The sequence below is a fragment of the Larus michahellis genome, chromosome 1 (genome assembly GCF_964199755.1).
Source record: "Larus michahellis chromosome 1, bLarMic1.1, whole genome shotgun sequence".
NCBI lineage: Eukaryota > Metazoa > Chordata > Aves > Charadriiformes > Laridae > Larus > Larus michahellis.
This window is the reverse complement of record NC_133896.1, coordinates 156,453,593-156,469,055: the sequence shown is the minus strand read 5'-3', so window position 1 is coordinate 156,469,055 and position 15,463 is coordinate 156,453,593. Positions and strand designations below refer to the sequence as shown.

At 37.1% G+C, this 15,463-nt stretch overlaps 1 protein-coding gene across 5 annotated transcripts in view; it reads left to right on the top strand.

The window, feature by feature from the left end:
* TMCO3 (transmembrane and coiled-coil domains 3) overlaps positions 1-15,463 on the top strand; it is a 37,130-nt gene that overhangs the window by 4,075 nt on the left and 17,592 nt on the right. For all 5 annotated transcript variants that reach the window (XR_012583987.1, XR_012583989.1, XR_012583990.1 and 2 more), the window contains exons 4-10: positions 3,986-4,165; positions 7,914-8,105; positions 8,926-9,054; positions 10,921-11,013; positions 12,215-12,401; positions 13,359-13,476; positions 13,969-14,164. Coding sequence is in view for 1 of the 5 variants with exons in the window: in XM_074560876.1 (XP_074416977.1) it covers positions 3,986-4,165; positions 7,914-8,105; positions 8,926-9,054; positions 10,921-11,013; positions 12,215-12,401; positions 13,359-13,476; positions 13,969-14,164 (1,095 nt within the window). In the remaining 4 variants the exon portion in view is untranslated. The remainder of the gene's footprint in view (positions 1-3,985; positions 4,166-7,913; positions 8,106-8,925; positions 9,055-10,920; positions 11,014-12,214; positions 12,402-13,358; positions 13,477-13,968; positions 14,165-15,463) is intronic.

Sequence of the window (15,463 nt, the reverse complement as noted above, 5' to 3'; positions counted from 1 at the left end):
CACGAGTACTTAATGGAAAATTTGAATTCCCGTGTCAATGCAGACCTGTTAGGGTATGCACAATCTGCCACTGTCTACTGGAGTTGGTAGTGCTCAGACCGTGTACTGAAAGTCTCCCATTGAGAGAAAATGTCGTTTAATTGATTTGGTATTTAAATTGCTCTTTTCCTTGCTCTATCCCTCAGCCACTGGAGGGATGTATTAAATATTTTGTTTTCTGTCTTTTAAAAGAAGAGGCTGCCCTTGCACAAGGGAGCAAGAGAAGGGAAAAAATATAATTGGGATATAGCATCTGAGCTCAGAGAATCTCTAAAGGGCGTTTGTGTAAGAGACGTGCAGATCTTAACAGGTGAAGATGGCAAAAGATTGTGTGCAAGAACAGTGTGCTGTAAATTGTGGCAAAAAGGCTGGTGGACATAGAAGTTAGGTTGCAGACTTGGGAGGCTGGAGTGGTCTGTGTAGTGAAAACAAAGACTGAATTACCACAAATTTGGATGGGAGTAGCTTGGATCTAGGTGTGTTCCAATGAAGTGCTCAATATGACTTTGATATTGGCACTTAATGGTAGTGCCAGCCTCTGCTGCATAGAAATGGTAGTGATTGTGATGAAAATTACTTGATTTTCCACCTTTTTTATTTTCTCAGACCTCTTAAGATAGCAGCAGTGAAGCTGTCCAGAATCTTCTTTCTCATTTACCTAATTCTTGGCAATGTTACTGTAAAATACTGAAGTAATCTATCCTTGAACTTGAGAATGGTGTTTCCTCATTTTTCGCATAAAAGGAGGTCTCTGTGTATAATGATGTGTTACAGATGCGTGTCCTGTCAAAACTTTACTTCTGCGGAGGTGGACCATGTAGGCCTTCTTTGTATTACCATATCAAGATATTCACTTGAACAAGTAATCTTTTACGCCCTTCCTTCTTATGTCATTCACATGATTATTTAAACAATATTTGTTGTTCTTAATCTTATAATTGTTACATAAAGTAAAACAAAGGTTACTGGGGAAATGCGTGCCAAAAAGATGAAAATTACATGGGATGTCTTTTTTTTGGGGGGGGACGCTTGTTCTTACTTCAGAAGACATACATTAGGTCCAATTTTGTTCTGGTTTCATTTTACTGTAATGATTACTTTGTTGGTGTACTTATAAGACAATCCTTTCTTTTTTTAAGCAGGGATTAAATGGAAAACAGAAATGACTGTAGAGGGTGCTGGACTCTTCCCTTTGTTTTATTTCTGTTGAGTGGAAGTATTTAGAAGTCTTTAGTGTTGGGATATGTATGCATGTCTGATACATTTCTTGCTGTTTCTGCTGCTGGGAAAAGGTGTAGCGGAGTCATTCATGGTGGGGGAAGGGGAAGAAAGAAGTGGTAAAAATAGATTCTGCCTTCCTTTGCTCCAGGAACCTGCGTGGAGGTTCAGGTGCCTGCTACTTGGACAATGATGGAAAAAATAACTCACAAACAGTGCAAAGATGCATCCTCCTCTGAATGTCCTTTTTTCACCCCTGATTAAACAGCAGAGAGCAACAGCAACGCTGCATCCTTAACCAGCATTGCCCCAAAGCCTTACTTAATCTTACTTCATTTCGCTCATGTGTTTTCTGGGTGTTCCTAAACTCCTGTTTAGTGCAGCACAATCCTTCTCTGTATTACCTTGCTTAAAAGATTGCTTAGTATGTACCTTGTGATCAGATGTCTCCAATCCCGGCATGAGTCGTGGAACAGTGTTTATACTGTGATGCACTTCTGCTTAACATGTAGCAGGCTGTTTAAGAGCTTGTCCTTTTCGTGGACACCGTTCTCTGTGATTGTCCCACTCTACTGCCATGACACTGGACTGTAGGTGAAAACAGGGGTGCCGCTTTAATAGAACACAAAAACCTTTGCCTTCATTAATTAAAGGAATTTACAGCTAAACTCAGATTTTTTTCAAAGCTCTTTTACCTTGCTATTCAGAGAAGGTTAACTTCTTGAGAATTAGAGCCTTATTTCTTTTTCTGCAGTTCAACTGTTCAGCCAGTTGGTCTTCGCCGACAGAAAGGACTGATCGGCTCCCTGCACCCAAAACCCGTTCCCTTTTTGAGAGGAAAGAATCTAAACCTTGTCAATTCTATCTCGTGTTCTAAGTTGCTGCTGACCGAGAAAAGAATCTGTAGCTCATATGGGGGCTGTTTTTTACATCTTTCAAGCAATGTCTGCTAGCAGAGAACAACAGATAGGAAATGTTTTTCCTTGAGGCTGCATGAGAGTGACTGTCTCTCTTGCTTATGTGTTGCATAAGAACTAAAGTAGTTGACATTGGGCCAAACACATTAATAGTTACGTTTTTCCCAACTCCAGTTATTTTGGGAACCGGGTAGTTTTCATCATGCCAGTGTAACTATGGTAATTCTAAACACCAACAGAGAAGAGCCAGCAATTCTGTGGTTTCCTCACAACCAGAAGTATTCATCTGACTGTGAGGATTTTAAAAGGGGTTAAGCTACAGTTACAGGCTGTACTGAACATACTCTTGTCTTGGCATCAGGGAACTGATTAAATTACAGGCATGCTCTTGCAGGTTTCAAGGGGAAAAATGTCCATCCGCAAACATGTGTGGAGGAGGGGATGCTCCAGTTATTTAAACATAGCTTAGGACCATTTTAGGTGCCCGGGTTATCCAAGAAATCTGTGTGGGGTAAGCAGATAAAACACGCAACCTAAGGGAGACATACGTTTTATCGGATTTCTAAATGGGTATGACAGGGCATCTAAAATGGAGACAGAAACTTGCGTTTTCTGGGAATTCAGTCTGACCTAGAGATTGCTTATATTTTTTGCCGGGTCTTTTTTTTTTTTTTCCCTTGGTAATAATATTGGCTCTCTTAAAGAACAGCTGTAGGGTCTCATCTAAATATTTTCAGCATCCTGAATCTAACTGAAAGGAAGAAGCCTGCCATTGCATGTGTTTCCTCATTCATAGTTGTTTTCTTTCTCAACCAGTGCATCTTTAAAAGAATGTAGGCATGTGAAGTGAGGCATCTTATCTGTTTTCCAAAAAATCTCAAATTATACTATGTCAGTACACAAAGTATTATGTTTGGTTATAGTCTTGGTAACTATTTAGAAGGTGCAGTGTGAAATCCCGTCTTGATCAGTAAATAAACTTACTTTTTTGGGTTTTTTTTGAACCTGAAACATCCAAAGAAAAATGAAACATCATAACTTTATCAGAGAAGCTACTGAAATATTTTTACACCATATCAAACCACATCAGCATTTTTTCTTTTCTTACTTTTGAAGCCTAGACACGGATTTCAGAAGTCATTAGTGCAAGTTCATAAAAGGCCCAAACTGAAAATATGGACAAAGTCAAGTATTTTATTTCTGATAGGAAAAATGTTTCTTGGGAAACATAAGCAGGAACCTCAGCTAGAGTGCTTGACTGCTCATCTGTAGTGTTTTCCAACTGCTTTTATTTTTTTTTGTAGCTGTTTCCACAGTGTTGTAAATTTTGGAAACCATAAACAGACCTCTTCCTATGCTTATAAAATGGTTTATAAAATTAAGATTCATTGTGTTTTCTTTCCAATTTGTTTGTCGTAGCTAGTAAAGCTATGCTTTCGACATTACTATGCTTCCCTGCTAAAGCACTGAGCTCTAAACTTTAGTTGTGTTTGAAATGTTTCCTGGAGTTCCTCAAAGTAATTCCTTTCTTGTATTTTCTGGATCGTAACCTTAGGGCAGCTCTACTGTTTAATGGATCAGAAAAGGCAATTGGTGGATATTTTGTTTGGTTGTTGTTTTTCTTGCACACTTTCTCCCGTGAAAACTGTCACAAGAGAAAGCAATCTCCAAATACCATTATGAAGTCTATATTGCTTTTGCAATTCCACTCATAAGATGTTTTGTGTCAAAAGAAGCATACATTTATGTCAAACGTTTTTCTGCTTGAAGGCCTGGTCAGCACTTTATCTGTGTGTTGTAAAATTCAACAGGAAGAAATGGAATACGTTGAACTCTTAGCAGCAGAAAAACATCAGGTCGAAGCCCTTAAGAACATGCAGCATCAAAACAAAAGCCTGTCAATGCTTGATGAAATTCTAGAAGATGTCAGGAAGGCAGCCGATAGACTGGAAGAGGAAATAGAAGAGCATGCCTTTGATGACAACAAATCTGTAAGTGATGTTTTAGACTCACTCTTTTCATTGGTGTGCATTTATTTTTTTTTTTTTAGTTGGTATTTGCACTGTAGGGGTGTTTCTCTTGTGTTAAATAGTTGTTAGGATTTTAGTGACTACTTTAAAAAAGCAAAACAAAAATTTTTTGGCTTTGCATTTGCTCTTGCTTCCCTTTCAACAGAAGAAAGTATTTAGTGGTGGAGTGATTGCTTGTTAGGAGTGAGCAAACAGAAATTATTACTCCTTTTTGCTAGTGATTTCTGTGTTTTTGATTTGAAAGCCTTCCCTGTGGCTGCCGCTTTGACAGTGACAAGTGTAGTCCATCTCACTGATACAGCCTGTGAGAGTTATAACATCTCAGTGGTGGTGAGGACTGTGATATTTAGACTTTGCAGGATATGGAGTTATCATGTTAAGCATAGTCTCTGCTTTTTTCTCTTTCATTTTGTTGAGAAAGTTATGGGAGAACAAGAATCCTTGCAGTTAGTTTTCACAGTCTGGGAAAAGATATATTGTTCAAGGTAAGGACCTGAAATGTGTTTGTGATGTTCTGACTTCCTCTGCTTTTTGTACATTGGCCTATTTGCATTATTCATTGTTTCTATGTTGCATGATGGACAGTATCCCTCAGGTAAGGCTGTGTGTATCCGGAGCTGGGAGTGCATCAGTTTATTCTCGTGTTCCATTGTGCTGTCCTTGGAGACTTCTAAATTGGTCCTGTTTGCATAAACATTGGTTGCAATTTTATTTGGCTTTTGCTCTTGAAGGGTTTTTGTGGATTTGCAGGTTGACTTCCGAGGCGAGCATAATTCTTGAATTCTGCTGAGGAGGAAAAGCAGTTGCTCTGTAGTAGAGAGCCAGGCCATTTTTTTGTACCTGTACTTGTATTGAGAGAAAGTGGAAGCAGCTTTTTATTTTGTATATGCCAGATAGCAGGAATTGTAGCCAGTGGGAATCCTATCCAGCCAGGACCAACAGCCGGGAAGGGACAAGCTAGCTGGAGTGCCCTCTTCTGTTCCGCTGGGGTATAACGGCACGTTTTAGAGAGACCTGGAATGACGTTTTTTCAGCTACACCTGTTAATTGGCAACATGCCAACGCATCCTTCTTCTCCGGTGTACCCCTTCGGTTTTCTGCTTGTATGTCTATTCACGAAAGAAAAGGAATCACGAAATGCAACCTGGAGGGACTATTTACATCTCCATCTTTGCAAGAAGCATCTGGTGTGTTTTCCCGTAAGCTAGAACACGGGAACATTAGAACAAAGAAGCTCAAATAGAATGATCAGTAATCTGATAAAGATAGAAAAGTGTCTATTAGAACATAATTAGAGAAGTGTAGTAGGTAAAAATGAAAAAAAAAAAAAATCTGAGCTAACCCACTTAATGCAAGATGAGTATTTGCGCACTTTATTCTGTTATATGCAACCTGCTTTCAGAAGTTGTTGATTTTGGAAATATAATCCTGAAATTAACTGTTTTCTCTTATTATGTCCTCAAATTCATTAGTATTTAAAAGCTCCTCTGAACCTGTGCCATCTACTCTTGCTCTTCTAGTATAGTCTGTCTTTTTGTCAGTTCCCTTTTCTTTTGTAAAAGCAAAAATGCACTGTAATAGCCATGCAATGTGTGATTATTTTTTTATATATGTTATGCAGAAAAAACAGATTATTTTTCATAATTGTCCTAATCTTATAAACATCTTCCCCTTTTTCCTAATATTGTTTCTGATGTAGACTGTGAACTCCACTAGATGAGGAATGTATTTATCCAATTGCATTGCTTTTATATGATCTTTGATACATTTTTAATTTTGATGCCAAGACGTTTGGTTAGATTCCAGACACACAAGCTACCAAGTACAAAGGAACATATAACAAACTCTATTTGGAGTTCCAGAGCTTCAAAGTAGATGCTTCACTGCTGATGTATTTTATAAGATAATTTTGCTTATTTTATAAGATAATTTTGCTTAGTGAACACTGTTGCAAATGTCATAACATTAAATTCCCAAGAAAATACTTGAACAGATGTTGGCTTAGTAGTACTTTGGTTTTTAGGCAAAGTTATAGTCATCTGCAAGATGGGGACACTGCACTGAACAGTGAAATAATTCCAGTGTGAAAGTCAGCGTAAAGTATGTTTTATATTGCAGAGCCAACATTTAACAGTAAGCTCTAAGCTCTCTTTTAGTATCCCCGGAGTAGCAATGAGGGTGTGGGAAGAGGAGGTCAGGAGCAAAGAAGACAGAAAAACAGTAGGATTGGGCACTTATTGTGTATTCAGATCAGAAACAGTTCTTCATGTTTGCTGACTGTGGGGAAGCCTTTCTCCTTTGCTCCAATACTGTGAGAATAGTTTGCATGTATGTGGCATGCAGCAGCTCCTGCTTTCTCCCGTCAGCTGAAAGTGTGAAAACATGGTTTGGTCTGCTAGACTTGGCAATGGACACCTCATTCTGGAATGCAAAATAACCTGGTAAGTGGGAAGCTTAGGGAAGTAAAGGCAAATATATACAAAAAGACAGGGTTTTTTGTGGGGAAAAAGAAAAGGTGAAAAGACAACTTTCATAATGCATTAAAAAAAAAAAAATCATCAGTCTCTTACTCCAACAGCTAAAAATGCTAATGATTGAAGCAGCTGTTTTATGCTTCTAAATAATTCTGCAAACTTCATGATTTGTTTCGTATTTCTTTTTTCCCCTCTGATTCTTAGTGACTTCCAATTCTTTAGAGGCCCTTCATATTGCATCACGTACAAAAACAGGGGACGAGGTCATTCCTGTGGCAAAAGTTTTTATTTAATTATACACACACACCCCCAGAAGAGTGGAAGAAAAGGATAAAAATTGCAGGTTAAATATTAAATACTGAAAATGCAATGTTTATCTGAACAGTTTGGGGAAATGTGCTGGGGAATCAGCGAAGAAAAATAGGAGGCTGTTTTGTAGATGACTTATGTCATCTATATGACATTTCATCATTAAATTGGGGAGTACCTTGGGCAAAATATGGCAATCCAGAAAAGTGTAATGTTTTGTACTCAGTCATTGGAATGACAACAGCCTACTCTCTCTTTACTGGAGTCTGAAAGAAGTAACAACCTGAACTGTTGCTGAATAGTGGTAAAATCTACATTATTTAAAATACAACGAATAGTGAAATCATCCTGCTGTCCTCACAGGCACTAAAGACAGAGCTAGGTAGAAACAGTTCTTATTCTCTCTCCTTCAAATTTAAAGGACAGTGACTTTTTCTTGACTTGGATTGCAGTCATTATTTCAGATTTTTGTGAACTGAAAATCACTTTGTCATCTCTAATTGTTTTTGTTCAAAGGAATAAAATGTTATATTTCAGTCCAACCTTTTGTGTTTTAAATGTGATAAAGCTTTTTCAAAAAAAAAATTTCAGATTAAATGCAATTAAAAATACTGAATTGGAATTTTACAGCTTTGAAACCTTGTCTCTGTATTTTTTGGTTGGACAGCTTGGCTAAAGAGGTCTAGAAATCCCCTTGTTTTTAAAATGTAAAGCAAATTATAGGCTTTTCAGTTATGGACATGAAATTTTGATAGAGATGGAAAGACTTCTCTAAGAAGAAACTGCAGTAAACTGCAGTACTTGTAGTCTGTCAACAAATTCTGGAGCAACTTCAAGCACAACTAATAGTCTTTTGCTTTTTACTGTATGCTTCATTGACACCCCCCCTTTTTTTTTTTTTGTTAATTGCTTTCTTTTTTTCACAGGTAAGAGGTGTTAACTTTGAAGCGGTTTTAAGGGTGGAAGAAGATGAAGCCAACTCCAAAAGAAATGCTTCAAAAAGAGAAGTAGAGGATGACTTAGGTCTTAGTATGCTTATTGATTCCCAGAACAATCAGTATATCCTTACCAAGCCCAGGGATTCAACGATTCCTCGTGCTGATCATCATTTCATAAAGGTAAATGTTTTGGAGACGTTCTTGTCATTTGCTTTGGTAAGATTTAGTCCCACTAGTTTGCATGCCAGTACTGCTTGATTGGATTTAATATAGTTTTAGCATTTGTCCCCATTCATGATTCCCCTGTGTACTGGCGATCTGGCCAGTGCTTTCCCTACTCCTAGTATAGTCTTCACAAGACTGATTGCGATGCTGCATGAATCCTCTCTGTTTTTATTTGATTTAACTTGTTGTACCTTTGGGGCAGCATCCCTTCTCTTGGACTGCACAGTATTAAAGCAAGCTACTGCTTTCCCTGATAAGCCATTTGCATATTGTCACTAGAGAGAATTTATCTGTTTGTGTCTTGTGAAAAACGGGATGCTGGAAAATACATAGACATGTTTTTAATTGCATTTGTGCTTCATGAGGAATAACTGGATTGGAATATTTTTTTATTTTTTTATTTTTTAAAAAACACCCAAACCAAAATGGATCTGTTATTCCATTTTGTTTCAACGCAAAGTGCCCTTCCCCTCACAATTCCCCAGGAAAATGTCTATTTCCTATAATGTATTTAAAATATCTAATAAATTGATTAAAAGTCTCCAAAGCTACCAGTTACTTAAGGTCAGTACCACATCTGCTTCATCTGCAAAACTGCAGTGCTTACACCTACAACAAAATGTTCAGGTTAGCTTACTGAAGTTGTGTTTTCTTTTCACAGGCAGTATTTCACATTTAATTTTACAGTGCTATTTGTATTTTGAAAGATAATAGTCTTTAATCACAAATTTGTATGTCCTTTATATTAATGCATTTGTAAATCTTGCATATTTAGGATATTGTGACAATAGGAATGTTGTCTTTGCCATGTGGCTGGCTGTGCACAACAATAGGATTGCCAACCATGTTTGGGTATATCATCTGTGGAGTACTCTTAGGACCATCAGGACTAAATAGTATCAAGGTAAGTGTGCAAGTTGCTTCTTGACTGATTTAATTTGTTGGAATCTTTAAAAGTAGTTTTAAAAGAATATGGTATTGCCAACCTCAAATGTATTTAAAAATAAATAAAAAACCCCAAACCTGGAACTTTACAAAATGAGGCCTTAAAATTTTATGTCTTTGAATTGTTTTGTTTTCAATTTTTTTCTCCTGTATAATCATGACATAAGCAATTGTTGAAAGCGAAAGCTGAAGGTTGTGTGTTGTGGGGTTTTTTTTTTGTTTGTTTGTTTCTTTTCTGTTTGTCTTTAATCATAAAGCATCACATTTGAGAGCCAAATTATTTAAATGACATCAGATATTCAGAAACTTACAAAAAGTCAATGTTGGCAGTAGAGGAAGCGTTTAAAACAAGTAGTTTCCTGAGTACCATAGCTTGGCTTCCTAGAGAGTTATTTTGCATCTCTGTAGCTCTTTCATCCATCCTAGTCACCCTAGTTGTTTTCCAGTCCCCTGCCCACATTCCTCAAGTCTCTTGAACCTTTTTAGCTCCATCACGTGTACCCTGATTACTAGCTCAATGTGAAACTGTGGGCTGTGGTTGGCTAGCCGTTGCACGTGTTTTGATTCGTGGTCTGGTGTGCATTAACAGATTGTTTAGCCAGCAGGCAAAACAGAACACTTTTTAAGGTTGCGTGGTAATGTCCAGTTAAGTTACACATTTCTATTACATTGATATCCACATAACTGCTTGGAACTTACTGTCTTTGCAACCTCTGCTCTTATGTGGATTTTTGTTGAAAGTGACTGTTGGGCTCAAAAGTAAGTAGGGATGAGTAGAAATTGTAGGATTTTGTCAATCTCATATTGGAAGAGAAGGCTACAAATGCTACACTTTCAAAATTTCATATTCTAAGACTGAGATTAAATAATAACCTTTGTGTAGTACGTAACTTCTGGGTTGAGAAGGTCTGGAAAACATGAACACTTAGATTGAGAAACAAGTTTGTAAGCTTGGCATTAGGAGGAGATTCAATAATGAATTTTCAGAGACTTACACTGAGAAAGATGATGTCGTCAGAACAGAGATGAGGGAGGTTTCCTTAGGGCAGTTTCTTAGTGAGCTGCCTGTTCCTTGTGGAGCTGTGATTTAATGTTTTTCATCTGGATAATGCTCATATTGACTGGGTTTCTTGTATGTACTCTCTCCTTTTATCTCCTCTGTATTTCATAAAAAAGTTGAACGTCATAGGAATTTAGGAGGCAGGCAGATTCTAATCTGGCAGGGAAGATAGTTTCCATCTCCTTTTCTCTATGATTGGTGATAGACCCTGTCCTCTTCTGCTCTGGACTGTAAATACATAGAAAAGAAATGTTAGGTTTTTCTGTTGTGACAAGGAAGACAACCGCTGTTCTTGCTGCTGCACCCTTCTCTGAAGTGGAAAGACTGTAGTTGTATGGTCTGAGAGATGGATGCACAGACTCTACGGGATGGAGAGCAGAACAGCAACTACAGGCTAGCAGAATGATGATAACAATAGACCAATAAAATAACTAGACAGAAGTAACTTCTGGAATGCAAGCCTTGGGGGTTTAATAGCATATGCATAAAACTAACCTATTTATATTCAACAAGCAAGCAAGCTTACCTAGATCAATGACACATGTGCATTTTGTGTGACCAGCACTATCCAACCAAATTATCTAGTAGCAGCCAGGTGATGGGAAAAAGTTTGAACCCTAAAGATTCTGAGGGAACTTCTGATGTCATATGACCAACAAGTGAACTAACTGTGGAAACATAACGAGAAACAATTTATTTTGTATATGGACGTATAATTTGTATTATAAGTAGACTGCTGTGCACTGATTTTTTTTTTTTTTAAAGTCTATTGTACAGGTGGAGACATTAGGAGAGTTTGGTGTATTCTTCACTCTCTTTCTAGTTGGTCTGGAATTTTCTCCTGAAAGATTAAGAAAGGTATTTTTGTATAATGCCTCTCCATTACAGGATTTAGTTGCTAACGTTCAAGTTATCAGTTCTATTTCAGATTTTTACATTCTCCCTATAATACACTGGTGTAACTTTGTACATTTTTGAAAAGACAAATATGACACTTGCTTCTTCCCTTTAACTCGTTGGAAAAAACAGAATGCATTATTTATTTGGTGTCTCCAATAAAAGCCTTTGCTATTTCTCTTCATTTTTAGTAGAACAGTTGGATTACCAGAAAAATCTCACACAGTTTATGGCAATCCATCTCTGCTTTATTTTAACATGCAGTAACATGCAGTTGCTGTTATGGAGTGTCCAGTGATGTTTGCCAGTCCTCTTATTTAAAAAAAAAAATAAAAATCAGTTTAAGTACTGCATACTGAATTGATGATACATGCTGTACTGACTAATAAACTGATTCTGCAAGTATGTTAGCACAGTCTCGGGTATTACATGATGTGGCATCAGGATTCAGCAAAAAGGTACAAGTTTCTTTTGGTCTTAATGGAAAAAAAAAAAGTTACTCATAAACCAGCTAGAATTTTCATAGTGGAAAATACTGCTGTGAAATATGAAGAGAGTTGCATATGAAGAGAGTTGCAACAAAGAGTTGCATTGTGTGATTTGTTCTTAAACTGATGCTTGTGAGTTCATGAGACTGTAAAAGCTTTAATTGAAATGTGTTAAAACTTATGAGCATTTAGCTTAATCTGCTATTTCTAGTCCATCTAAAGTCAAAAATAAAAATCAGTAATTCAAAGGTTCCTAAACTGTAGTATGTACATTGTTACTTCAGAGCTGCGTGCTCAGTATTGTGGAGCGAGCTGCTGGCATTGATGATGATTTTTTCCCCACCCTAGAATCACATCAAATAACCGGTCTTCCATTTGATGATTTTAATCTATTTCATCCCATACTGGACCTTTTGGCCCTTAATTTGTCTGTGAGCTCTGGGAAATTTACCTAATTTCTGGTAATGAGCCTTCTGGCATAGAATATTATCTTCTAGGCATAATAGCTTAAGAGTTTTAGGATATATAGGATGAGAGCCTATTACTTCTGTGGCCCAGCACTGCAGCCACAAATCATGCGTCTTTAACTGCTTATTTGTGCTGAAAATCATTGTAACTTATCAGTGAGAAAAGTGAGGTCAGACTTTATCATAAGAACTTGTGTTCTTCCCAAGGTATGGAAAATATCTTTGCAAGGACCCTGCTACATGACGGTTCTGATGATTGCGTTTGGTTTACTATGGGGACACTTGCTCCAAATTAGACCAACACAAAGTGTCTTCATTTCCACTTGTTTATCTTTATCAAGTACGCCATTGGTGTCAAGATTTCTTGCAGGTAGTGTTCGGGGTGATAAAGAAGGTAAGTGTGATTTTAAATATGGACTACTGTAGTATCTACAATCAAATTTGAAAGCAGTTGACTTTGTCATATTATGAGAAACTACTTAAAAAATGAAACAAAACTAAAATCCACTGTTAAGTTTGGTTACAAATGATCATCCTTCTTTAACACCGGCCAGCGTTGCATGTATTCTTGTTAAGAGGTGTGCCTGCTATTTACATAGCCAGTCCTCTTCAGAAAAACACAGTGTAGCCCAATCAGTACCATGTTAAGAATTTACTTCACTGAGGGTCTTGAATGCTTGTGCTTTTTAAGAGGTTACCAGGTTAGACCGTTACTACCAGTCTGTCATCAGGGCAGAAAGGCTAACTTAAGTAATTCGTGTCCTTCTTCGGCAAACTAAGACCAGCTCAAGTAGTCTTTCATAGGTAACAGCTCTTCAAATAAGTACCTTCAAGTGCTATGTTGCTAGCTTCTCAAAGACATCTAAATGTTTCCTTTCAAAAGTTTTGCAATCCTGCTTTCTTCCACTTAAACCTCCCTCATACATACTGCATTAAAGTTCTCCCCACCCCCTAGAATATTCATATTCTAATGCCTAAATTCAAAGCGTATATTTTACACATGCAGACTCTTACATGTGTCTGCTATTCTAAAGACTGTATGTTTTCAGTGATGGAGTTCCAGTAAATGCATAACTAGTGCTTAGCTGCTAAGCAAAGTCTATATTTTTATTGTGTAACAAAAGCTTCATATGAATACTTTATTTATATTTTTAATATATTTTTATTTATGTATATTTTAATTTACTTACTGCTGAGGGAAAAAAACAGTAAACAGAAGGCTTTGAATGACCTCACCCCATTGAGAACTATAATTAGCCTCCATTTGATGAAGACATTTCTAGATTTCTGAGCACTGCAAGCACTCCTAGATTCTGATGAATGTTTCCGTGACTGCTTTGTTGGTGTACAGGGGATATTGACTACAGTAGCGTGCTGCTTGGCATGTTGGTGATGCAGGATGTGCAGCTTGGTTTATTTATAGCTGTCATGCCTACACTTATTCAAGCAGGAGTGAGCACGCATTCCAGGTAAAAAAAAAAAAAGTATATGTATCTTCCCCCCATCCCTTTCTAATTAGTATGTAGATTGCATATATGAATACGAGAGCGCTACAGTTAACGTCAGTTCTGCTCTAGCTGCCTTAGTCCTGTCCAGCACTTCAAATTTGTAGTGAAAAGTTTTTGTAAAAAAAATAAGTTAATTTCTTCAGTTACTTTATTCCCTCAAGACCTATTTTTGTCAAAGACAACGTGATAGCATTATTGAGCCTGATGGCTTACCTTGAAGATCAATCCACAAAATCTCTTTGAGTCAACATGGAAGTAAATTCTAGGTTGTAGAAGAGATTGCTGGGCGCTCAGCAGATTTAGTATTCATCTTGTTTACTAATGTGTCTAAGTATCTTACTGTAGCTACTCAGTTTTGAACATCTGTGGAATTAGATCTTTTCACTTAAGGGGAACTGGTTGGGAGGCATGAGAGCACTTGAAAGAAATGTTTTGTTTGTTCTTCTCTTCCAGCATTTTCAAGGAAATACTGAGAATACTGATACTGATTGGCCAAATTCTCTTTTCTCTGGCTGCTGTTTTTCTTATATGTCTTGTTATAAAGACTTACCTCATAGGACCGTATTATCGCAAGTTGCATGCAGAAAGTAAAGGGAATAAAGAAATCCTCATTCTAGGAATAACTGCATTCATCTTCCTTATGTTAACGGTAATCTTTTAAATTAATAAAACATTTTGATACATGTGGTAGTTTACTGCATCAGTATCACAAAAGCCATCACACTTAACTGCTATTGCATATCCATGTACCTCTGTAGCTAATTATTTGTTTTTTAAAATGTTTTAAAACAAACCCCAAATGCACTGTTGATTCATGCATTACGGCATAGATGAGTAAGAAGAGATAAAATTTGAATGTCAGTCAGCTGATGGCAACTTTTAATACAGACAGTTAAAGAATCGTAATTGCGGTTTTAATTTTGGGATACTTCATGCATTTGAAAATAATTTAGGATGGGTTTTGAGATACTGATAATGGCTGATTGACATTTGCTCACAAGCTTTTTTTTCAATAGCAGATTCTTAAGATGGTTTTTATTATAAAATACTTTTCTTTTTCTGTGGCAGATGAACAGTTTGGGATGAAATTGAGGAAGTAGAGAAATGTCTCAAGGTCCATAGGTGTTGATACCCCTTTTGGGTTTGGCTCATTTTCCTCTTGAGTCTTCCTTCCAGTTGTTGCTCTCTCACGTTTCAGCCCTCTGAAAAACTATTCTGCTGGAGAATAGAATGTGACAGTCACTGATAATGTTGTGGCTTTGAAACTCCATTATCCTGGATGTGGAGATAATGTCCACTGAGAATTTCTGAGAAAAATTATCCCGAAAAGTTCCTGTATATGTGCCTTTTTTCTAGGGGTATCTGCTTAATTATTACAGGTCCAACAGAGAAAGCTGACCTCCTTAAGGAAGAAGGTCAAGAAAGAAGTTAGTAAGAGCATAGCTTTACAATTTGTTTATTTCTGTTGTATAGGTTAAAAATGCCATCCCTCTAAACAGCTATTCATATTCCAAACAGGAGTGCCATCTAATAAGAAAAGGAACAAAACTAGTTTCTCCTTTTTACTTTTTAACAAGCAGGCATAACATTTGTAGAACAACTTCAATAAAAAAGAGCAACCAAACCACAAAAGTTGCATAAAACACTATGGTATCTAGAAGCTGTCTTACTTTCATTAAAAACAGGGCCTGCGTAGACTGATCTGACTCAATTTGGCGTATTGTGCCCAAACCACGTGTCACACATACAAGGAGTTTGTCTACATGACTTTACATAATATATGCGTTTATACAAACCTGAGGGAGAATATGTTTGAGTGTATTGGATTCGTACTGCAAAAAAGAATGCTTCTTCAGGATGGGAAGCGTTTGTGAAGGAGGAAATGTTTTGTGTACGTTAAGGGAAAGCACTTTTCCTTTTAAAGTTGATAAATAATGTATCAAAGGGA